Genomic DNA, 24,825 nt, shown 5'->3' with positions numbered 1-24,825 from the left:
TTAGGAAAGGCCCCCAAGTCGGTCAAAAATTAATTTAGGAAAAAAATTCCAAACAAACAAATTTTTCAAACAAAAAATCGACCAATTAATTTTGAGGGTTTTATTTTAAGTAGAGAAATATAGAAAATCAAGGCCACCATTTTTAAGCGAATTTTTAAAAACAGATTTACGAATGTACTGTAGTGCACACGATTCCTCCATAGAAAATTAAATACAATATGATCGCACAAATAAACAAGTGGCTGTCACTGCCATCACTGCAGCGCCAAAGATACGTCGTCATTTCTGAGTCTCTGATTGGCTGATAAGGAGGTGGGCGGTGTCATCCGGAAAAAAAAAACGGAAGTGCGATTGTTTTGGTCAATCTCTACTTGAACACACAGGGGGAGGAATGGAGGCGAAGCAGGAGAGTCACAAGGTAAGTAGTGATAGTGTTTGTCAATAATCTCGTTTAGATCGACGATGTCACATGTGACATTATTCTAAGTTACCCAAAACTCTATATACTGATTTTACCTTTTCACGCATCTATTGTCACTGGATAAGACAGTTTTCCACAGCTGGAGCTAAGTTAGTTAGCGATAGCTCTGGCTGGTGACTGACTGACGCTCTTCAAGCCTGACGGTTTAGTCACTGTCATGTCTTTATGATGGACTGATTTCAAATACCACAGTCGCTCATTGGGTAACACGTTCAGCAAGGAAAATGTTTTGAAGGACGTTACTGGTTAAACCAGTTACTGCTAACTGGAGAGATCTGCTCATAACGAAAAACAATATTATAGATAGCTGAATTGACACTACCGCTTTCTCCCTGCGATTATTATCTTTTGCTGATCTGATTTCTGAAATAAATAATTTGTAACACGCTGAATTATCAATCCATTTAACTTAAGTAACGTTATATTACTCTCTCTCTATATATGTATATATTTGTGGTATTGGGGGGGAAAAGCCAACCATTTAAATGATTTAAATCTGTTTAGTGCTGTTGATATGATCAAAACTGTAGGATCGTTTCTTAACATCTTGTTTCTATCTATAGCTTTTGTTGGCATTCCTACTGTAAAAGTGTGATTATATTATGTCATTCATCAGCTGATCTTTGAGAAGGAGGGAGTTTACCTCCACACCAATGCCAAGAGGAGCAATCAGGACACAACCATCCCCGGCTTTATCCGGATAGTTGAGCGGGTATGACCAACAGACAGTATCAGGATTATCAAATGTTATTATTAAACGCATTTATTATTGTATAATATATTATTAATGTTGTTATATATTAATAAATACTTTTGTCTTTAGGAATATCTATTAACAACATTTACAAAACCTGAGAGTATTTAAAGGCTGTTTTGACGGTTAAACTCTTACAGGATGGAGAGCCGGCACTAGAATGGAGCCCTGTTGAGGATGATGGGAGAAATGCTCCCGCTGTCTTCTACACCAAAAAGGTTGGTAAGAAAATGACTAGATGTTCTTCAAGCACAGGAACACTCACGCTGTGTCTGAAATCGCATACTGTCTGAGTAGGTACTACATTTGAATTTGAACGTGGCGAATGGCGACCATTAAAAAGTATGTTCTATATATGAATGTGGGTAGTATGAATGAAATTCGGACGTACTACATCTGCCATGTTACTGTCACGTGACCTACCAGCATCAGTTGAGTTGCTTAGCTTCCATTCTTAAATCCTCTCCTGTGGCCTCATGGGATATTAAAGTATCTATCGAATGCACACTTTAGAATCTCGCCGAAAGTAGTAGGTCATCCTTTTCTCCTACTGTTTTTCGAATATGTTGCATTTGGACATACTACTCTGTTGGTATATGTGACTGTTTTTCACATATTATATAGTAGGGAAGTTTGCTCTTCAGACAGTTTGCTCTTCAGACAGTTTGCTCTTCAAAGTTCAAAGATCACTTGTCACATGCTCAGTTAAGGTCAATGTTGAACTTCATGTTCAAAGAAAAAAACAAATGGGGAAATTTTAAAATCGTGATTTGCAGGCCTGGAAATAAAATCCTAAAGGGCATGAAAAACTGACGGAAATTAAAATGTTTTTGTCTTACTGGAGATATTTAAGTCTTTAAATCTCTATAAAAGTAAAATTCTAAAAATGTAAAATTGCCATCAAGAATAACTGTAAAAGTCATCAATATTTAACCACGAAAGTGGTGAAAGCCCTGAGAAATGATTAAAGTTCCCCTGTGGTGAAAATCAAGATTTTAATGTTGTTTATATGTCTATGTGGTGTTTTTAATGTGCTATAAGACAAACCGTGTACAAATGCATACGTTAACACCATTGCTAAGTATTTTCTCCTTGAAACTGCGGTGAACCAAAGACAGTCTCAAAAATGCGGTTTGAAATCGCTGGTGTTTCTGCCGTCACAAACTACCTTGTAACCAATCACGTCAATCGTGATCGTCAACGAGTGGATCTCAGCTGGTGTGAGTGAGTGGAGGCGGGGCTAATTTACATATTCATAGAACTGCCTATACTAAATGAGGCAAGGGTGTAGAGTTGCAATTTAGCTATTTTAAAGGGGTGGTTGATTATGATTTCATTTTTCTAACTTTAGTTAATGTGTAATGTTGCTGTTAGAGCATAAACAACGTCTGCAAAGTTACAACGCTCAAAGTTCAAAGCAAAGGAAGATATTTGCTTTTAAAGAAATCATTTTTTAAGGACTACAACAAACGGCTGGTACGGCACGACATTCCAACCCCAAAATTGACATAAACCCGCCCCTGGGAACATGCAGTCCATGTTGAGAAGAGGAAGAATTGTTGTAGTCGAGCACATTTGAGAGTCTGCTCAAGCTGTCGCATCCGTCTTTTCACATGCAATACAGTACGTAACACAAATGCAATAGCATGTCACGCTAGGCACAACAATTCCCACATGAGCGATTTTATAGATTATCATGACAGAATACGCTAATTGAAGATAGTTAACTCCACATCAGCAACATAAATTAATCAACTAACCATTCAGAAACGTCCTGTTGCATTCTACGTCACTGCTTCTTGATTCTCTCCATCATTATCCGACTCCAGTTTAAACATAAAAGGCAGAACAGTTTCTGACATTTTAGTGGTTGTCTGCTTGAGGTAATCGGAGCTGCTAACACACACACACACACACACACACACACACACACACACACACACACACACACACACACACACACACACACACACACACACACACAAGCTCTTGAAGCTCCGCCCTCTGTGCCGGGAGCAGCAGGTCATTTGCATTTAAAGGGACACACATGAAACAACTGTTTTTACTGACCCTCAAAAAGGGACAGTTTTAACATGCTGTAAAAAAATATCTGTGGGGTACTTTGAGCTAAAACTTCACATACACACACGGGACAACAGAGACTTATTTTACATATTGTAAAAAGGGGCATAATACCACCCCTTTAAGGCATGAATAATTTTTTTTCAAGGAAAATGTGTTGAAATATTCATTTTGGTGATCAGAGGTAAGTTTTAAGGGATACAATGATTGACTACAGGGGGTCTTTAACATGTACATTACCATTCAAAAGTTCGGGGTTAGTAAGGGTTTTTTTTGGGCTGAAAGAAATTAATACTTTATTTTAGCACATTAACATATTAAATTGATTTAAAAAATGTTACCGTAACAAAAGATTTCAATTTGAAATAAAGGCTGTTCTTTTGATCTTTCTATTCATCAAAGAATATTGAAAAATTGCATCACGATTTCTACAAAAATATTAAGCAGCACAACTGTTTTTAACATTGATAATAATAAGAAATGTTTCTTGAGCATCAAATCATCAGATTAGAATGATTTCTGAAGGATCATGTGACACTGAAGACTGGAGTAAAGATGCTGAAATTCAGCTTATAAATTACATATAAATTCCATTTTAAAATATATTCAAATAGAAAAGTTTTTTTAAATTGTAATATTTCACATATTACTGTTCCTTTACAGTATTTTGAATAAATAAAAAAATGCAGCCATGGTGAGCATAAGACACTTCTCTCAAAAACATGGAAAAGTCTTACTAACCCAAAACTTTTCAATGGTATTCTATGCCACCTAAACCTCTGTTTCTCTCTTAATCTCTCATTACATTCTGTTTCTTGAAAGGATGGCGAAGGAGGGGAAGAGGAAACTAAGTTTGACCCAGGCTATGAGCCGGACTGGGCCGTCATCAGTAGAGTCAAGCCGGACAGACGGCAGGAACTTCCACCGGTCAGAGAAACAGGTACTGTGCTAAACTGGTACTTGTCCGATGATGTACGCTTGCATTTTAAACATGCTTTCAAAAGTTGATGTCCTCCATCTTTTGGCAGGTCAGTGGGGCTCATTCTCTCTGCCCCTGTCGGAGCTGTACTCCCTTCGGCGGGCTCGCTTCTCTCTGGGAAGAAACTTCTTGGTTCTGACCAGCAGAGGGGGCGATCCTCTCCCACCCCTGCATTTCCGTCGAGGGGGCACTAGAGAGCTGCTAAAAGCCATGCAGCGTTACATCAGACTGGCCCCGTGAGTGGCATGCTAATGTATCTTTTTGCAACCATCCCTGCAAAATTTGCATTTTAGTACCTATGTATTTACATACTCATGTGACACATTCTGCTCTAAGGTCCCCGATGGATGGTAGGCTCTTCCTGGCATACCCACATGACTCTGGAGCTCTGTCGCAGTCGTTTGATGAGCTGCACCTATTTGATGATACCAGTGCAGACCTTGTGTCTGTAAGTCATATTTATTGTGTTTTTAGTGTGGCTAAAGCCATAAGCACGGGCCTGTAAACATGCCATCTGATTGGTTGTATCTACAGAGGTTCATTCAGGACCCTTATGCGACCACATTTGGGGGGTTCTCCAAAGTGACTAACTTCTTCCGGGGAACACTTAGACATCCAGAGTCGCCCCACAGTAACCGTTCACCTCAGGACGCCCATTTCCCACATCTAGCTGATGAGGAGCCAGGCTTCGAGCTCATTACCTGCGTGAGTCTCAGTGGGTTCTGGCTATCTATCTATAAATGTTGATTTAGTGTGTAAACATGAAAAAAAAAATATATATATTCCATCAGGGAGCGGAGCTCGGTCCCAGACCAGAGGTCAAAAGAGGAAAGCCTCTGGATGATTGGGATCAGTTTTTGGATCCAGAGGGCCGTGTCACAGATCCACAGAAGGTCAAGGAGCTAGTGTTTAGAGGGGTGTGTCTGTTTCACTGATCTTTTCTTAATCCTGCTTACATGCCACAAACCAGTGGAGTTTCCATTAAATAAAAACTTTTCTGCTTTTTCTAGGGCATTGTTCCATCTCTGCGGAAGGAGGTATGGAAGTTCTTACTGGGGTTTTACCCATGGAACAGCACAAGCAAAGAGAGAGAGGACATCCTTAGGGTCAAAACGTAAGCTGAACAGCTGTTTTGTTTTTTTGTCTCAAACCACAAAGATGTCCAAATTGACATGCTGTATTTGTTCTCTCAACCCAGTGTGAGCTATTTGCAGCTGTTGTGGTTTCCTGTATCCTTTTTCTTTAGTATTCTCATGATCACTTTAGACCTAAGCTTAGCACAGGATATGCACACTGCTGCTCAAAAGTTTGGGGTTGGTAAGATGTTTTTTAAAATGTTTTTGAAAGAAGGCTGTGCTCACTGCTCACTTGATCAAAATTTAAATGTTGAACAATTTAATATAACTGTTTTATATTTTAATATTTCAATATGTAATTTTGACAAAGCTGAATTTTCATGTGTCACATGTGACATTTCTTATGATAAATGACAGAAAACAGTCTTTCTGCTTAATATTTTTGTGGAAACTGTTTATTTGTATTTATTTTTTCAGAATAAAAAGAACAGCATTTGAATGTTTTTTTTTTAACCTTCTACACTGTCACTTTTGAGCAATTTAATGCATCTTTGCTTAATAAAAGTATTAATTTATTAAAAAAATAAAAATAATTCTTACTAACCCCAATCATTTGAACAGTAGTGTATATGCATATTTTTACCACTTTGAACTTGTACCCTCTTTTCAAATATTTCTAACACCTCTAAAAATCAATGTAAATTATTCTATTAACTTTTATTAGATGTTTCCATTCGTTCTTTTCCTCTTCAGGGATGAATATTTCAGGATGAAGGTTCAGTGGAAATCAGTTAGTGAAGAGCAGGAGATGAGGAACTCTCTCTTCCGAGGATACCGAAGCCTCATAGGTACGTTCAGCTGTGTCATAAACCGTACAGCAAGTCTAACTGGTGACTTTCTACATCTGATTTGCTCCTACTCTCTGATACGACAGAACGGGATGTGAATCGAACAGACAGACACAATTCCTTCTTTTCTGGGAACGAGAACCCAGGGCTTGCTCTGCTCAATGATGTACTGATGACGTACTGCATGTATAACTTTGATCTAGGTATGTGCAATTCACTCATGTCGTTTTAATTCCACCTACCGCCCACTAGAGGATGCTGCTATCTCACTTCATCACTCTCTCACTTTGCCCTGTAGGTTATGTCCAGGGGATGAGCGACCTTCTGTCTCCTCTCCTCTTTGTTACCCTGAATGAGGTGGAGTCCTTCTGGTGTTTGACAGGCTTCATGGATCTACTGGTCAGTAAACGCTCTTGTTTTTCATTTGTGTGTTATTCAATTCATGCATTAAGTCTTTCTCCGACTTCAGCACCAAAACTTTGAAGAGTCTCAGGAGGCCATGAAACAGCAGCTCCTTCAGCTCAGCCTCCTACTGAGGGCACTCGATCCAGAGCTGTGTGACTACCTGGGTAAATACAAACACACATTCTCTATAAATGTAAAAAAAAAAAAAGGGTGGATTCATGGTGGCATGATCTGTTTAATAGTTGTTGTGGTTTTCTCTCCCAGACTCTCAGGACAGTGGTTCACTTTGTTTCTGTTTCCGATGGTTACTGATTTGGTTTAAGAGAGAATTCTCTTTTGAAGACATCTTGAGTCTTTGGGAGGTAAGATGAGATAAATGAGTTAATTGTATTTCTATGAATTATGTAGAAAAAAGTTATAGTAAAGGTATAAAGGTGTCTTTAGAGGTATAGAGGTAGCACATTATAGGTATAGAGGTGTATGTTACACAATAAATCTTGTCATGCACATAAAACAACACCACATTATTAATGTTAAATTAGGGTAAAATTGCTCTTTTGTAAACTCAGATGTCACTGTCTCTTAAAGGTGCAATAGGTGATTCTCTACAATTTTTTTTTTGTTAAGCTGGTTGAAAATCTCCTCATAATCCTGATACCAATCGCTATGTTAAACGGTCTAAATGTATTTTTATAAATGTATATCATCTATGGAAGGCGTAGGACCATATAATGTAAATCCAATTATTATATTTGGTCTGAAATGAAATGATACGATGTCCTACCTGCCTGTCAAAGTTCGTTTTTACATACCCTCACACAGCCTGTTCGCGCAGACATCATACGTCATCAGTGCGCTTCATGCTATGCAGAGTACAGGCAGCGTCGGTCATGGAGCACCACAAACAAACAGCAGCCACCGGTAGTTTCTTCAAAACAACAAGCTTATGCTGCGTTCACGCCATAACTACCGTAATTAAAGGAATAGTTCACCCAAAAATTAAAATTAGCCCATGATTTTCACACCCTCAAGTCATCCTATATGACATTCTTCTTTCAGACGAATACAATCAGAGTTATATTAAAAAATCTCCTGGCTCTTCCAAGCTTTATAATGGCAGTGAATGGCCGTTTATGTTTTGAAGTCCATAAAAGTGCATCTATCCATGATAAAAGTGCTCCACACGGCTCTGCAGGGGTTAATAAAGGCCTTCTGAAGTGAAGTGATGTGTTTGTGTAAGAAAAATATCCATATTTAAAACATTATCGACTAAAATAACTAGCTTCCGTCAGACGGCCGTATGCATAATACGCAAGTCGACTTAGGCCACAAGAGTAACCAGTGACGCATGTATGACGTAGGATGTAGGAGTAGCGTAAGTTTAGACGCCTCTCGCGGTTCAACCAAACAGGACTGGGCAACAAACTCAAGCTCCTCCGACATTTCTCTTTAAAATTGTCGTTTTAGACTTCTAATTCGTGACTGGTGTTTTGTTTTGCTCTATCCTCTGTGCTTCTGCGTTCGTCATTACGTTATGCGTCAAGGTCAAGTTTTACTCTTTCACTGTAAATCGATGTAAATGCTCTTCACTGAATAACGTTTTTGTAGTTTTAATAAGATTAACCTTTATTGAATTTGTACAGAGAAGATTATAAGCACTGATTATTTCATTTGTATCGTTGTTCTATTGTATTTATTTATTTGTATGATTGCTTGTAGTTTAATTATTTGTTCTTCCTTTTTTTTTTTTTTTTTTTTTTTTTTTTTTGACTGTTTGCTTGTTTTTTAATAATCTTTGATATTATCTAATCTTAGTAGTTTTAGCTCTGGTATTGAAATTGGAATCGAGAATTGTTAAATTTCACTGGTATCTAACATTTTTGGTGCCATAACCTTATTTATTACAATACAAGGATACAATGCATGGGTCAAAAACAGCAAAAAATACCATTTTATTTATGTATTACTTTGTGGTGGGGCCAGTGAAAATGGAATCATTGAAATCAGTGAATCGAATTGAGATCTTGTGAATCCGAATCGAATCGGGACATCTGAATCGATACCCAGCCCTACCTTTAATTATGTTCATATTCTACTATTTTTAGTAGGATCAAGTATTCTGTATTTATTCAGATAAATCAAGTATTGATTAAATTATTATTTTTTTCATATAAATGTGAATGTAAAAACAAAAAACACATTTTATCATAAGGCATTTTTTAAAAATTAAAAATGCACACACCATAAATTATCATCATAAATAATGTTTATAAATAATTTGAATTAATATGTTTTAGCTTATTAAAATGACCACAATACAGCATGTGAATGTACATAGTTTTCTATTTTCTCTTGTTGAATTAGCTTAAAGGTGATTTACAATCACATTATATTTACATGCACAAAAGCAGCACTGTTTTGATTCCTAATTTTGATTTGCTATATTCAAATATTACATATTAAAGAGGGGACATTTTTGGGGACCGGGACACGTTTACTTACTGGAGTAGGATTTTTCTCCGTCTCTGGTAAGATCGCGATCATGATGATAAGCGTGTTCATTAACGGATTGCAGTTGATTTGTGATCCGTACGGACCAGGCCCCACGGTTCGGCACGCATGTGATTCGCGGATTAACTGCTAAGTTTAACCATAATTTATCGTTTATCATTTGGACGTGTTTTGTCTTGCCAATTTACACATTCAAACGATTTTAAACGCAAAAGAAGAGGTGAAAATCGGGACTGCAGAGAGAGAGAGAGAGAGAGAGAGAGAGAAATGTGTGTTTCAGAACAGTTGAGAAAGAAAGTGGAAATGTATGTCAGAAAGAAAGAAAATGTGTGTCAGTATGTTTGGTCTGTGCATTCGGTCTTAAAGTGACAGCAGCCTATTATTCCTGCTGTTGTCTGTGTCATTAATGTTAATAAAATAAACATCATCATCTCGTCTTTAACAAAGATGAACCTATATTTAATTTATACAGTGAACAAATAGTGTTATAGTCAGGAGGAAAGTAATGACGACAGCTTGTAGGATAAGTGTGAGAACCAAGCAGCATCTCCAGGTGCTCTCTTGAGTACCAGACAATACCTTTGTACAGATAGTACAAATATTGTATATATCAATATTTTTAATTAGCTTTTAATGTGTAAGTATCATAATCTTTTGTTGATCATAGTTTTTTTTTGCAATAATTCTAAAGCCTATGAAAAAATCCTATTGGGTTTCTGTCGAGGGAACCAGTGTAATGCTAACTTCCGGGTTGGCCTATAAAAATACGTCATCACTGCAGCACTCTATAGTTTCAGTTAACAATAATGAGACTGATTCCTATGTTTTGCAGGTCCTGTGGACTCGTCTGCCTTGTGAAAACTTCCACTTACTTATGGCCTGCTCCATTCTCGAGTCACAAAAAGGGGAGCTGATTGGTTCAAATCATGATTTTAACTCTATACTTAAGGTGTGTATGAAAGCATTTTAGCCCGTTGAGACGTAAAGCGGAATCAGGAAAATGACATATAGAGTAAGTTTGTTGGTTTATTCTAAGTTGTGTGTGTGTGTGTGTTTACAGCACATTAATGAGCTGACCATGAAGCTGGATCTGCAGTCTGTACTTTGTGGAGCAGAGGCTATTTATTTGCAGCTGGCACACTGCAAGGTGAGATGGGACAGATATGACTGCTGCTGAAATGCTATGAAGAATAACCATTGTCATGGATGCTACATAATGGTTACTAACTGCTCCATTCTCAGGAGCTGCCTTCAAAGGTGCAAGAAGTCATTGGGCTGCGTGTCCCATCAGACTCGGCAGAAGAGAGTCCCGACTCAGAGCCCAGAGCACAGGACACCCTTGTCGCTCATTCAGAGGCCAGAGGAGCCGCTTCCTGCCAGCCGTTTAACGGGCAGACACCACAGCGCCCGCCTCCTACGTACCCCTAATTCCACAAGTGGATCGGCAGGATTTTAGCTGAAATATGATGATGAATATTCCAAAAATGATGATTGTATTTATGAAAGATGGTGGATGTAATTCAGAGATTGAAATCTAGATAAAAAAGGAGATCAGCTGACTGTTTCGAACTGTACTTTCCTAAGAAGGGCCTATTTTCGACATGCTGTTCAAAGTGATGTGTGAATGACTTTGGGCATTGCGGACAAAGTCACAGAACAGAGAGAAATCTGCTTATAGTGTGCCTATTATAGTCGCAGCTCATATTTTATCAGTTAATATTTTATGCATTTATGAGCATTAGATATCTAATTGTTTGATCCACTACTTGCTGTCCTGAATTCCATGTTATTCCTTATGTGTTGTATGATAATGTATATTTGTTCCTTTCTTGTAATGTTTTTTTTTGTCTCTCCCTCACTCACTTTTCCCTTTCTTTACTATTACGCTCAGTGACAGCTAGAATATAATGCTTTGCACTACTAGTTTGCATGCAGTGTAGCAAGAGCTGTCATATTACTTATTTTGTTAGTTTTTAACATTACCCATTTTCATACAGCTAAAGCATCTATAAAATAAAATAAAACATTGAAATTGAGTTCATTATATTTTGAGTTTGAAGTATTGTTCTTTGCCAATGCCCAGTTTATTCTTATTCCTTGCCCCATTATATTGGTTCAATATAAAATAGATTAAAAACTATAGATAAAAAAAATTGGGGAAAAATCAACATCCTATATATATATATATATAGGATGTTGATTTTTTTTCCCCCTTTTATTTATTAGAATAAAAAATAAAATTTCCAAGAGATTTTTTATTTTAATCACATATATATTACATTTATTTAAAATATTTATTATTATGTATCTTAATACCAATGTTTATAACCCCTTATGTTTTTGCCCACCTCTCTCTTTCAGATTCTCACCCGAATAAGTGGATAGATCACACTTCATTATTTAGAGGATTACAACAGATCATCCAGTTTAAAAAAAAAAAGTCTTGAGAGAAATTAACTGAGAGATAAGAACTTGGAGCGCTTGTATTTAGAATTTATTAATAAACAAAAAATAATTTATTTTGTTTAGTTAGCAGGCTAAACCAAAAAATCAATGTTTAGAGTAAAACGATGAATTAATGAACCAGAAAATCTTTTATTTCAGCATATGTTTTTTTAAACCATTTAAATTATGTCTGGCACAGAAAGAACGGCATGGCTCACCACCACCAGTGCTGTCGTCCTACAAACAAACACATTCACACACTCCATCAGCAGGTGTCTGACTGGGGTTAAAAGATCAGGGTAAATGGGGTCACTGTTGCCCACTGTCCTACCAAATGAGCTGGAAAATGAGGGGTGGAGAACCACGCCTCCTTCTCGCCGTCCTGCTCACTGCTCTTTCTGCTGGTCGTCCTCCTCTTTTCTCTGTCTGTCTCTCTCTCGCCCTCCCTCCATTTTCCCACTGTGTTTGTTTGAATACAGCTGCAACATATGAATTTAGCATGGCACTTAAACAGCCCTGCGATCTGCCACCCTTCTTTGTCTTGTACACAAACACACTTTTACTCCTGAGACTCATCTTGTCCCTTTTACGGCCGGCATGACCTCGCTTTATGGGGAACAGAAAAAAAGAAGAGTGTCTCATTCAAAATCAATCCGCTCTGAGTTAAGCTCTAGTTAGTTTTCAAGGACTAAAGCAGTTCAAGCTGCTCTATGGTGTCTGAGTGAAGTCACTCTTTGTACATTTGAGAACTTCATCGGTTTTTAGAGGGTTATTGTTGTGTGATTGTGCCAGTTTGGCCAATATCATTGGACTGAGTTATATTGGACTCCTGAAGTTTCCACATTGTTCTGTCCTCTTTTCACACAAATGAAGGTAGAGATGAATATGTTCTTGAGAAGTGAACTTGTGCTATTACTTTTCCAAATGTCTTGACTTTATAAAACAGCCAAAATAAGTCATATTTAGGAATCTGAAAATGATTTTTTTTTTTTTAACCCAAGGGGTAAGTTCATTTGACTTGGCCCAGGCTCATGTATTACTCATGTTTAGAAAACCTCAACTTTTGCCATTTGAAATGTTCAGCCACCTGTTGACACGATGACAAATCCAGTCCACTTAAACGTGTCCTGCTGTGACTGTGAGGGCCATCCAGGAGTCGAGTGCGAGCGTGTGAAGTGTGTGTGAGTGAGTGGGAGCAGAAGGCCAGGCACTGGTGTCTGACAGTGATTTGTAAAGAGAGACAATACGGCTCATTGACCTGCCGGCTCCACTGTCTGTTGCACATACCTCGCCCAGCCCTCCCATGAGGACTCACCGCTCTTTAAACAGGACACCAGATTGCCACAGGCCGAGTGTGTGTGTGTGTGTGTGTGCGCGCTGTGAGATGGAGAGACATAATGGGAGACTAGTTGCTTTGACAATGAGATTCCACAGAAAACAGGGGGGTGACAGGGCGATTAGGTGGCACGTGAGTAAGTGTGACTTGAGTTCGACGAAAACAAAAGTTGTACACTCTCCAGTTCTAGCCATCAGTCTCAGTCTCTGTATCAGATTTCAAAAAGCTTCTCCATCTGCTCTGAGTCAGTTCAGACCTGGAAAATCAGGTGTTCTGGGTTATCAGTTTCACCGTTTCTTCAGTTTTGAGGCTTCATTACATATTCTAGACAAGACAAAGTCTTCACATGATACCAAAATCTAGAGCTAAAAACTGAACATGTTTTTAATGTCAGTAATTTAATATTCGAGGCACTTCTGACAAATAGGGTACAAAACAGGGCCTGAAACTCTTAAACCAGAGTTTCCCAAATTGAGGTTTGCAAACCCATGGGGGTTCATGAGTTGATGTAAAGTTAATAATTAATTGAATCATATAAAAGTGCAGTTACATACGAAATCTGAGAACCATGAACATGTGTTGTTAAATTATTAAAATATTAAATGAAAATCTCAAATTTATTTTTAGTAAATATTTTAGGTCAAAGGGGTATTGCAGACAAAAAGTTTGGGAATCCTATTAATATTATATATGTTATATTTTCTATTAACTTGTTTGCAAATGTTTAACCCTTCAATATACTATTTTTAATAATATAATATAGGCTAATAATGTTATAAAAATCAAAAAGACAATTTATAAAACAAAAAAAAAAAGATTACTATAAGGTGGTTTGTAGTTATTGATAAACTTATATTTTCCATAAATGTAAGAAAAAAATTGTTTTATTATGTTTGTTTTTTTTACAACATGGGTAACTGGGTTGAATGGTTGAGCTTTGAGTTAATCATTCAAAATGATGTTTTATTATAATTAACTTAATATCAATTCAATACATTATGTCAAAATTATGCGTGATGTGGGACAGACCAAAATCACAATTCCCAAGAGATACAGACACATACAGATACATTTGATGTATTTCAAACTCACTCTTCTTTACGCTAGGTTAACTTTATGGTAGACAATATTTTGTGCCTCTAATGCTAAAGTTATGAGACACTTAAGAATGTACCATATTTGTGGCTTGAGAATTCTTTAAAAACCATGACCTTCAACAACTAGCAGGAGTTTTTAGGAGTCAAATACATCAAAGTTCGTGAATTACTGGATATCTTTATTCGATATACAAATGTGTAAATGTAATCTTTATCTGATACCCTTCACTGTCACCAACATCACGTCTTATTGTTATTCATTCCCATTGTCACAGCATGGTGATGACCTCTTTCTCTCCCCTCTCTCTCGCTCTCTCTTTTCTTCGCTCACTGACGGTGACAAGCTGTTGCCGTGTCCCTCTGGGCGACTCCCTCTCTCTCTCTCTCACTCTCTCTCTCTCTCTCTCTCCACCTGTTGATGCCATTGTTGCTCAGCCAGCATTGTGGTCGTTTAATTTTTTACTCCACTCATTTTACACACCCCTTTTATTCTTCACTTTATTCATCACCAGTCACCCTTTCACTCAGGGGATATATAAACAGACTGAAGAGAGAAGGCGGCTGAGAACAACGCGAGAAACAGACACTCACCAGCACACATTTAAACTTAAGCACTTTACAGAGCACGAGGAAGTTGGCACTTACTCTTCTACTCGGGACCAAGACTGGTGAGACACACTTTGGACAACTTCAGTATTGGACCACAACTGCTGGCAGGAGTGATGTCGGTGTCTCTGTGGTGTGAGGAGGAAGAGGGCCAGGACAGGATTCAATCTTCAGTCCGAGCCCCATGGGACCCCAGCGCCTCCGGGCTGAGGGTTATTCAGAGACTTCTGCAGTCAGAGGAGAGATACCTGCCGTCTCCTCTCTACACCTCTCTCATCCAGAGAGAACCACAGCGCAGAGAGGAATTGGCCAAGTGGACCATGGAGGTAGTTCTTGCATGCTAAATACCAAAATCCAGTTCTTAAAACACTAGAAAAGGTTCTATATAGAACCTTAAAGGGTTCTGTCAGGCACTTCATATATTGAACCTTTTATGGATTTAGTTTTAATTAATGTTAAAACTGTTAAACATGAAAGCATTATGCAATCATTTAAGATATTTCTCCTTATTTAGAACCTTTTTGGCATAAAGGGTTCTTTAAAATTGAGTCAAGAACTCTGATCCTTTTTTTTACTAAGTGTGTATTTAATACCAGTCATTTTATATTCTAAGCACTTTTCACAAGAAGGGTATAAAAGAGGGTCAGAAGCTCCAGGGTTTTCCAAATTGTGGTATGGGTTAGGTGAGTAAAAAGCTAATAATTAAATAACCAAACATGTAAAATTAAAATAAAAACAATCAAAATAAAACACTTTTGAAACACTGGCCAAGTGGAACATGAAGGTAGATTTGGGGTTTTATGAAGATCTGTAAACTATTTAAAATGGTTTGAAATATTATTATTATTTTTACAATTAAAGGGATGGCTCACCTAACAAATAACTTGAAAAAAAGATATTTTGAATAATGTTTCAAATGTTTTTGTCCAAATAATTAAAAAGTCACTGGGGTCCAAAACCACACTGGCCCCTATAGTGATAAGGACAAAAAACCCTGCAACAGTTTTAGGAATATCTTCTAATAAAGAAAGTCATGGTTTGAAACGACATGCGTAAAAGATGCGTAATTTTTGTGTGATTCATCCCTTTAAGAAGAAATGATTTAGTTCTTCAGATCAAGATGAATGATACTAACAATAATGACAGGGACAAAGTTCTACAGTCCAAATGTTTTTTCAAGTCCGGGACCTGTTTGCTATGACTGAGGGGTTTTTATGTTGCTGTTGATGTTTAAATCATCCATCCCTCTTTTAATAGGTGTGCTGTGAGTGTGACTGCGATGAGTCTGTATTTCCTCTGGCTGTCTCCCTGTTGGATCGATATCTGTCGGCCACTCTATCTCTGCCCGTCTCTCCATCCTGCCTGGCTGCGGCGTGTGTCCTGGTGGCCTCAAAACTGACAGAAAGTGACACAGTTAGTGCAGATACCCTCTGTGCAGCAGCAGAGTATGACTTTCTCTTATCAAATCTGCGGGTGAGTGTTTTCACCATTTTAAACTTTTAAAAAAAATCAATCAAAAGTCACTAATGCTCAATATTATGCACAATGTCTCTAAAGTATGAAACAACAAAATAAAATATGTGAACCTGGACCACAAAACCAGTCACAAGTAGCACGGGTAAATTTGTGGCAATAGCCAACAAAACATTGTGGTCAAAATGATCAATTTTTCTTTTATGCCAAAAATCATTAGGATATTAAGTAAAGATCATGTTCCATGAAGATATTTAGTACATTCCCTACTGCAAATATATCAAATAAATTTTTGTGAGTGGATGCAGCGATATCAGCAACAGAAATGGACAACTTTAAAGGTGATTTTCTCAATGTTTCGATTTTTTGTGGTTTTGTGGTCCAAGGTCACATATAATAAAATAAATACTATATATATATATATATATATATATATATATATATATATATATATATATATATATATATATATACATATATATATAAAGAGAGAGAGAGAGAGACCGTATAAGTCAGTATATACATGCTTATTCCAACAGGAAATGGAGCGTGTTGTCCTGGCGACTTTGCGATGGGATGTGGCAGCAGTGACCCCTCAGGACTTTATCCCACACTTCCTGCGCACTCTCGGGGAACTCAAGGATGGCGACGTGCGCACGGGAGACTTTCTCGCAACGCTGCGGCGCCACAGCGATACACTTGTTGCCATGTGTGTGTGTGACTCGCGTTTTCTGGGAACACCTCCGTCACTGGTTGCTGCGGCTGCACTGAACTCTGCCCTTCGGGGTTTAAGGACCAACAGTCCGGGAGAGTTGAGCGTCATGACCTCTGCCCTGGCCACACTCTGTCAGACTGATGTGGTAAGCAAAGATCGATCTGCTCTGCTCGTGTTGGTATGTGTCTGTCAGTGACTGTTGTTGACTGTCTGCGCTTCTGCCAACAGGCGGTGCTGCAGTGCTGCACTGAGCTGATAGAAGGAGCTCTCAGGGAGAGACTGAGAAACGGAGCACAGGAAGAGAAAGAGGCTGCTGATAGCGAAGATGAAAGAGCCAGCACCCCCACAGACCTAAGAGAAATAGACTTTTAATACAGGGTTCATTTATGAGTCATATTTATTGCGTCTCGCTTCTATTTATCAGTAAAACTGATTTAAACACAATGTGACGTTTAGCCTAGGCTATATCTTTTGTAACTTCTGAAGTGATCTAATTTATAATGATTTTTTTTATTTATTTGTTTAAGGGATTACGATTTACTTGTGCCATATTTATTACTTCTATTGCCATAACTGTAATTTTGACTTTTTATGTATTTCAGGTTTATCCTTTTCACTTTATGTATTACATTTCTACATTTTATAGTTGATTTATCATATTATTTATTGTGTGCACATTTTTATATTTAATTTATTTTGTTTGTCAGTGTTTCAGCCTGTATGTAATCAAAGTGTTGGATAAAAATGTATATCTATTTTTCGAAGTTATTGAAATAAAGTGTCTATGTTTGCACACTGTGGTGCATTTCTCAAAGTCCATTTAACATGAAAGATGAAAAAAAAAAAAAAAAAAAAAACGTGCAAGATCTTGGTCCTTGCTCTTTTAAAAAGTTACTGGCATAATAATAATAAAATAATAGACACTATTATAGTAATATACACTATTGTTGTTATTAGTTATTATAAATAAAAAATAATATAAGAAATCACTTTTTTTATTAATTATTATTATTATTATTTATTTTTTACAAACGAATAACAGTTGATTTGTTACGCGATACTTACATAACATGGATGTCATGATTTTCCGAAAGGTTTGAATTAGCCTTTTTGGTAAACTGGCTTAATTAATGGAATTATAGAAAAATGTATTACATTTATAATTTTAATAACAAACGGTGTTACTATACAAACAGCTACGGCGAATTCATGTGTGCACCTTTTTTTAGTCTATGGTTTGCACCATAGACAGTTGCACGCAAGTAGCGTCGCGTTTGGATTGCGTCATAACCCATAGCCGCTTTTTTAAGCAGCAGTGCTGAGTAATTTGTTGGCGTCATCATATCATAGGATCACTCACCACTCAAACCGGATCTGACCCTGTGGTAAGAGAACTCGCTGTTTATTTGATATAGACTAAATAGGACCAAACGACACTACAGACAGCTGTAGATGTCTGTGGCGGGGTTTTTTTTCTTCACAAGTTGGTTCTGTTGTCAAACGTATTCAGTGTGTTTTCGCGAACTGCCATACAGACTTCCCTTATTTGGCTATTATCTCTCGTCGTGATCGACGTGTACTTCAACATGTGTGCTTAAAGGGACAGTTCTCGCAACAAAAATATAAGCTAACGATTCTGCAGTGTCGAGGTGTTCCTTTAGGGTGAAAGTGAAGGCTGTCTAATAAATGTCCATCTGTGCATTTTCAAGATATCCGAGGATGACAGGCGGGTTTAAAGGGTTGATTCTTCTGTCTCTCTGTCTGCTGGTGTGGACAGTGCCAATAGATCGCAAACAAGACCCCCCTCAGGAGGAGAAAGCAGAAGAGAATGCGGTAAGACTGGTCTCAGATCAAGAGCATGTCATGTGCGTTTATCATCTAGTTCAGTATTGACATGCACTCTTGTTTATGCTGTATGTGTATGTTTCAGGACACTGGTCTGTACTATGACCGGTACCTCAGAGAGGTAATTGAGGTGTTGGAAACAGACCCTCACTTCAGAGAAAAACTCCAGACGGCCAACACAGAAGACATCAAGGTAAACCACACTCTAAAAAGCCCATTCATCTTCTCCATAGAGTTATAAATATCCTTCAAGATAGATTTACCATGAGAACAGAGATTTAGGCAATATCATATGCTTCTGTTAAAGTAAAGTTCAAACTAGTCGGACTGTACTCTCACATACTCTCATATTTTCTATATGTTTTATTTGAGCTTAATAGCTTAAACCTGTTGTATTTTATATTTAGAATGTATTGTACTTTTATTATACAAGGGGCAGTTCACCCAAAAATAATGTACTTACCCTCAAATTGTTTCAATCCTGTATGATTGGATAAGAAGATATTTTGAAAAATGTCAGTAACCAAACAGTTGAATGGCCCCATTGACTTTTTCATACCATGGAAATCAATGAGGACCATCAACTGTCTGGTTACCCACATTCTTCAAAATATCTTATGTGTCCAGCAGAAGAAAGAAATTCATACAGGTTTGAAAAAACTTGAGGGTGAGTAAATGACAGAATAAAATTTTTGGGTGAACTATCCCTTAAAGTCAGTCATTTAAAAATTGTATGCAGTTTGAAATGTGTAGGTTGTCATTACCTAATAAATAGTACACAGTCTTGTAACTTGTCTTTTTCTTAGATTTTCATACTTTTTTTTTTACTTGCTACAAATTTAAGTTTGTGATGATGTGATTCATCTCAGCACTGAAAAATGAATGGGGAAAATACCAATGTAGCTGAAAATGTGTTGCGCTCTGTTACCTTTGTGCTTTGAAGTTTTATAATTTCATCTGTAGTTCAAGTATTTAATGGACAGATACTCAATTTTAGAATGGGCGCCTCAGTAAGGAGTTGGATTTGGTGGGCCATCATGTGAGGACTCGACTGGATGAGCTGAAGAGGCAAGAGGTCTCGCGTCTCAGGATGTTGCTGAAGGCAAAATTGGACAGCACCAATACGCAGAGTATGTTTATGTATTACTCAAGTGATACTGATGAGCAAGAAAATCTGTTGATTCTGTTGATGTGACTCCCACGCTTATGTACACACACATATTTTATTGTGATTGCAGGTGTACAGATGGATCACGCCTCTTTGTTGAAGCAGTTTGAACATCTGGATCCTCACAATCAGAACACATTTGAGGCCAAAGACCTAGAGCTGCTTATCGCCACAGTAATGCCCATTACTTAACGCCATAATGTGAAACTGCAAAAGAACTTTATGCTACAGTTGCACAGATAACAGACCCATTTGCCTCAAATTAATATTCCCCAGTAAATTAGCAAAACCCTTACAAATTACATAAATTAAAACTGTAAAATAAAATACCTAGGAATAAAATAAAATTAGAACAGAATAAGAATTCCAGAATCCTTTTGGAAAAAGGCTGTTTGATAAAGAAAATGCTTTTATTTGAAAATAATTTTCATACTGCATGTGTTTCATATTTAAATTTTTGTATTGAAAGTATGGTGAATACTGGTAAAATGTGCCAATGATCACATTTAAAAATAAGCACTTTTTGTACTATGTAGCCTACCAAAATTTCATCAAGAGTAGAAGTGAAATCTTATTGTCACTGAGGCCCCCTAGTCCACAATTTAAAAAAAACACTGGTCTAGAATATAAGACGACAACTTTTTTTCAGATTTATTTCGAAGAAAAAAAACATTGTCTTATATTTGGAACAATACGGTAATAAAATAAAAATAAATAAAAACCTAAAATGGTGGGGGGGGATGCTCAGCTTCTATAGTGTATATAGAATCATACGCATTTGTTTTGTGCTTTTGTCAGGCCACTAAAGATCTTGAGAATTACGATGCAGAGCGCCATGAGGAGTTTAAGCGCTACGAGATGCTGAAAGAACATGAGAGGAGGGAGTACCTGAAGAGTTTGGACCAAGAGAAGAGGGAGAAGGAGGAGAAGAGAATCGAAGAGCTGAAAGAAAAGCACCGGAAACATCCGAAAGTTAACGCTCCGGTGAGAGGGATGAAGAATGGAAGATGTTTGGATAGATAGACTGAGAAGAGTTGTATCTGTTTCTGCTTACTTCACATTTGCTATTAGTAAAGCTTTCTTCTTTTATTCTTTCCTCACCATCCATTCAGGGTAGCGTGGATCAGTTACGGGAGGTCTGGGAAGAGACAGATGGGCTGGATCCACAGGAGTTCAATCCCAAGACTTTCTTTAAGCTCCACGGTTAGTCTTTTTGTCCTCAGTTAGACCATAAGCAGCCGTTTTGCAGGCAAAATTAATTGAATAGCTTTTTCTCTCCTAGATTCAAATGGCGACGGTGTGTTGGATGAGCAAGAGCTGGAGGCCCTCTTCGCAAAAGAGGTTTGATGTTTGAATGAAATGAAAATGTTTGAAAAGCAGAAAATGTTTGACATTTGAGGTTGGTGAGTCATGACAGTCTGTTATTGACGGTGACAGAAGCCTCTTTTATGCTGTAATCGAGTCTCGAGTCGGTAAGGCTCTAGTGGCTGTCCTGAGTAAAACATCCTCAGCATTGGAATCCATGATGACAATTTTTTTGATAAAGCCATAAAAGCATAACAAGCAAATATCAATCATTGAAAAAGTGCAAGTGGCTATTATCTCTTCAATGTGTCCATCTTTTCTTTTCTTTTTTGCTGTCTTAGCTGGAGAAAGTGTATGATCCCAAGAATGAAGAGGATGACATGATGGAGATGGAGGAGGAAAGGCTGAGGATGCGAGAACATGTCATGCAAAACGTAAAATATTCACTTTCTTTCTCGAACACTCTTGTCGAGTGTGTTTGCATGTACAACAAAACACTGAACATTACCAAATTCAGCCATAAAAGCCTTAACGCTATTTGGAAATTTGATACATTTCTTTGATTTTGCTGTTTAAAATGTAAACATTCAATAAGCCGCCAAAATGTCAGTGCAAAATTGATAATCTGCAAAAAAGTGTATCTGCTGATTGTGTTTAAACTATTTATAACTTTTATCTGATAAAAGAAACACTGTTCAGAATTGCTTTATAGGTTGACAGTTTAAGCGTAACTGGTGCAATAGTATGTGTGTAAATGCACTCATTCTCTGTCTTTGCCTTTATCGGCCATTCTCAGACTCTCCTTCAGCTTTTTAACACTTTCCCAATGTGTGGAGCAGCAGTGACTCCATCTGTCCTGTTCCTTCAGGGTGCATGAGATGAAGAAATAGTCATTCTTTTATCTGGCTTAAAATACTCCCTGCCCTAATGTCTTATTTTTTTTTAATTAGTTTCTTCAGTTGGCTTTTAAATACCTGACTATAACTGCTGAAATAAGCTTTTTTCCCCCCTCTCTCACTGCTTCCTCACACTGCAGGTAGATATCAATCATGATAGGCTGGTCAGCCTGGAAGAGTTCCTCAAATCTACAGAGAAGAAAGAGTTTAATGAGCAAAAGGAATGGGAGGTTAGAGCCAGATTTAGATGCATGTCTGGATTTATTATACTGTTTTTACATGGCAGTGTTTTGTGCCGACTCATTATCTTTCTACACTCTTTCTGACTCAATTTAAGACGCTGGATGATACAAAGCCAGTGTACACAGAAGAGGAGCTGCAGCGCTTCGAGGTAGAACTTCGGGATAAGGAGGTGGAGCTTGACAGAAGGGCAGAGAAATTACGCCAGGAGCAGGAACTTCTCAAAGAGAGAAGCAAAGCTCTAGAAGCACAGAAACGAGAATATCAGCAGGTAGGTAGTTTTATATGTAATTTAAGTTCATATTGTTAAATTCCTTGGGGGTTTTTTTGTATGCGTTTGTGTAAAAAAATACATTAAAAAAAAATCACGTGTTGTAAGTGAAAGCCAAAAAAACTTTTTTTTAAATGGATCTTAATACGTTTAACATCTGTACTGCATATTATTGTATTTTTTGGCATATTTTTTTGGATGCCTGAGAGCTGAGAGCTTGTTTTACTTCTAATCAGGCAGTAATGGAGATGTCACAAAAACAAAAGGAGCAACAGGCAGTGAATAGACAGCCTCCCTCGGGTCCTAATGGAGAGCTCCAGTTTCAAAATGAAATCCAGAAACTAGCAAATGAAGACAGTCAAGGTGAGAAGAATGAAATTAATAGTCCATGATTCAGCCTTTGGTTATAACCTTAATATAATAAAAAAAAAAACCCTGATTATATTAACCCTTTCAGGGTAAATGTTTCATCACAGTAAACATGGCCTGTTTTGTCTTTTAGTGGTAAAAGTCCCAGTCGATCAGAATGGAGATGTTAAGAATAACCTGCCAGCTGAGCCACCACAGAATCTGCCTCAGCACACCTCCTAACACACACACACACACACACACACACACACACACACACACACACACACACACACACACACACACACACACACACACACACACACACCTAACTGATTTGAACTTATCTAGAACTTGCCTTTTAATTGTCCATTGCACATACACAAACAAACCTACTGGCTTAATCCTAATCTGAAACTCGGCATACCATAACCAGACCAACACATGTGAACAGTATACACTCCTCAAATACATACTAATGATGTTTTCTGTTTCATCCTCAACCAAATATGCTTAAATCCCTAATACACTGGCATCATAGAGCGTCCGCATGTTCCCTTCTAAAGAATGGCATATTAATATTGGATGTGTGGTTTAGTTTGGTGGTAGTCAGGTTTTTTCCCCTTAAATATTGTTACGGTTGCCCTGGTTTCAAGGTTTACAGCCTTGTTTGCTTTTGGTATCTTTTTAGACTCTTTTGAAAAAATGTGTCTTTTCTGTGTCAGTAAAACAAGGCTTTCTGATTTTATGGTTTCTTTCAGACTGAGACGAGCGCAGACCTGTAAACCAAACGTATTAAGAGACAGCAATGTGCAATGAATCTGCATTTTTGTTAATGTAATATAAAATCCCAATTATTTTATGACTGTTTTATGACTGTTATTTTCTTTCATTTAATAAAGAATATTTAAAAAATATGCTACTGCTGTCAGATTTTAAATCCTGCAATCTATTGCAAAGAAAATGTGGTTTTCTTAAAGGGATGTTTCAGCCAAAAATGAAAATTCTGTCATTTACTCACATGAACATTTTGTCGAACACGCGCACACACAAACACAAAAATATATTTTGAACAAATCTAATAGTTAAACAAGATTGGGCCCTTATTGACTTTCACTGTATAGTCAAAAAACATGGTGACATTTTTCAAAATGGTTTGGATTAACATAAGGGTGAGTAAATGACAGAATTATCTTTTTTGCGGGGGTAAACTAACTCTCTTACTCAACAGATACTTCGAGATTGTAGTGTTGTGCTTTCCTTTATATCATGTTTAGATCACTGTGATCTCCAACAAATACCATCAAAATGACTCGACCCATATGTTTCCAAACTGTCCAAATGTCAGTTTCAGCTGTTCTGCATTTCTCCTCCAGTAAATCAGTTCACGCCTCTCTTGTTGTGACATTGGCATTGTTCTGAAGTATTCACTGATCTGTGTTGAATGTCGTTTGCTCGCACTCCTTGCCACATGGCACATACTTGCTGTAAATTCCATTCCAATTCGGTCAGACACTCTCTGTCTAACCCCGGTGACCTCGTTGCTCCGCCTCTTCTGCTGCAGCTGTCACCTTTCAGTTACACTCACTGATGCTACATAGATGTGTAAATAATGTCCTTCCACTCAAACATCACTACGGCGCTCTGAAACTTGAGTGCTGTCCACATATTTAAACTGTTCTCTTGTTTACTTGAGAGGTTTTGCGCCAAGAGATTTCCTCATTTATTCTCTGTCGTGTTGTTCCAGACCTGTAAAATAAAAGATGACATGGTAACACTTTTTTTTTTATAAGGTTCCATTTGTTAACATTAGTTAGGTTAACTACATAAATTAACATGAGCTAACAATAAAAAAGAAATACTTCATAATCATTTATTATTCTTAGTTGATGTTAATTTGATACTTTAAAATCAAAAGTTGCATCTGTTAATATTTAATAGAAC

The 24,825-nt window shown here is 37.5% G+C and overlaps 3 protein-coding genes across 3 annotated transcripts; all 3 read left to right on the top strand.

The window, feature by feature from the left end:
• Positions 1-293: 293 nt before the first annotated feature.
• On the top strand, positions 294-11,182 carry tbc1d17 (TBC1 domain family, member 17). Its single transcript, XM_084117046.1, has 17 exons — positions 294-418; positions 1,098-1,193; positions 1,376-1,453; positions 4,140-4,257; positions 4,346-4,532; positions 4,633-4,744; positions 4,831-5,001; positions 5,088-5,213; positions 5,307-5,410; positions 6,126-6,220; positions 6,307-6,423; positions 6,519-6,619; positions 6,690-6,789; positions 6,890-6,987; positions 9,969-10,085; positions 10,197-10,283; positions 10,379-11,182. Exons 1-17 carry the CDS (start codon positions 392-394, stop codon positions 10,562-10,564), a joined length of 1,920 nt encoding a protein of 639 aa, XP_083973172.1. The 5' UTR covers positions 294-391; the 3' UTR covers positions 10,565-11,182.
• Positions 11,183-14,736: 3,554 nt separating this feature from the next.
• Positions 14,737-17,600, top strand: ccndx (cyclin Dx; the record flags this gene model as incomplete). Its single annotated transcript, XM_084090281.1, has 4 exons — positions 14,737-14,946; positions 15,878-16,093; positions 16,633-16,953; positions 17,037-17,600. The coding sequence occupies 4 exons, from the start codon at positions 14,737-14,739 to the stop codon at positions 17,178-17,180; spliced, it is 891 nt and encodes a 296-aa protein (XP_083946407.1). The 3' UTR covers positions 17,181-17,600.
• A 462-nt stretch (positions 17,601-18,062) lies between these two features.
• nucb1 (nucleobindin 1) lies at positions 18,063-23,800 on the top strand. Its single transcript, XM_084134189.1, has 13 exons — positions 18,063-18,193; positions 18,518-18,641; positions 18,739-18,846; positions 19,651-19,783; positions 19,892-19,995; positions 20,620-20,805; positions 20,934-21,024; positions 21,104-21,162; positions 21,468-21,560; positions 22,163-22,252; positions 22,360-22,533; positions 22,770-22,896; positions 23,036-23,800. Exons 2-13 carry the CDS (start codon positions 18,528-18,530, stop codon positions 23,122-23,124), a joined length of 1,368 nt encoding a protein of 455 aa, XP_083990315.1. The 5' UTR covers positions 18,063-18,193; positions 18,518-18,527; the 3' UTR covers positions 23,125-23,800.
• The last annotated feature ends 1,025 nt before the right edge of the window (positions 23,801-24,825 follow it).

The sequence above is a fragment of the Abramis brama genome, assembly GCF_963993115.1.
Source record: "Abramis brama genome assembly, chromosome: 1".
NCBI lineage: Eukaryota > Metazoa > Chordata > Actinopteri > Cypriniformes > Leuciscidae > Abramis > Abramis brama.
This window is presented reverse-complemented; position numbering and strand designations above follow the sequence as displayed.

Excerpts from the sequence above, each read along its gene's own strand:
- nucb1 (XM_084134189.1), top strand. The coding sequence starts at position 18,528 with ATGACAGGCGGGTTTAAAGGGTTGATTCTTCTGTCTCTCTGTCTGCTG. Across the intron at positions 19,784-19,891 it reads GGACAGCACCAATACGCAGA|GTGTACAGATGGATCACGCC; the intron begins GTATGTTTATGT and ends TTGTGATTGCAG. Across the intron at positions 20,806-20,933 it reads ATCCGAAAGTTAACGCTCCG|GGTAGCGTGGATCAGTTACG; the intron begins GTGAGAGGGATG and ends CCATCCATTCAG.
- tbc1d17 (XM_084117046.1), top strand. The coding sequence starts at position 392 with ATGGAGGCGAAGCAGGAGAGTCACAAG. Across the intron at positions 1,454-4,139 it reads CTGTCTTCTACACCAAAAAG|GATGGCGAAGGAGGGGAAGA; the intron begins GTTGGTAAGAAA and ends GTTTCTTGAAAG. Across the intron at positions 4,745-4,830 it reads CCAGTGCAGACCTTGTGTCT|AGGTTCATTCAGGACCCTTA; the intron begins GTAAGTCATATT and ends TTGTATCTACAG.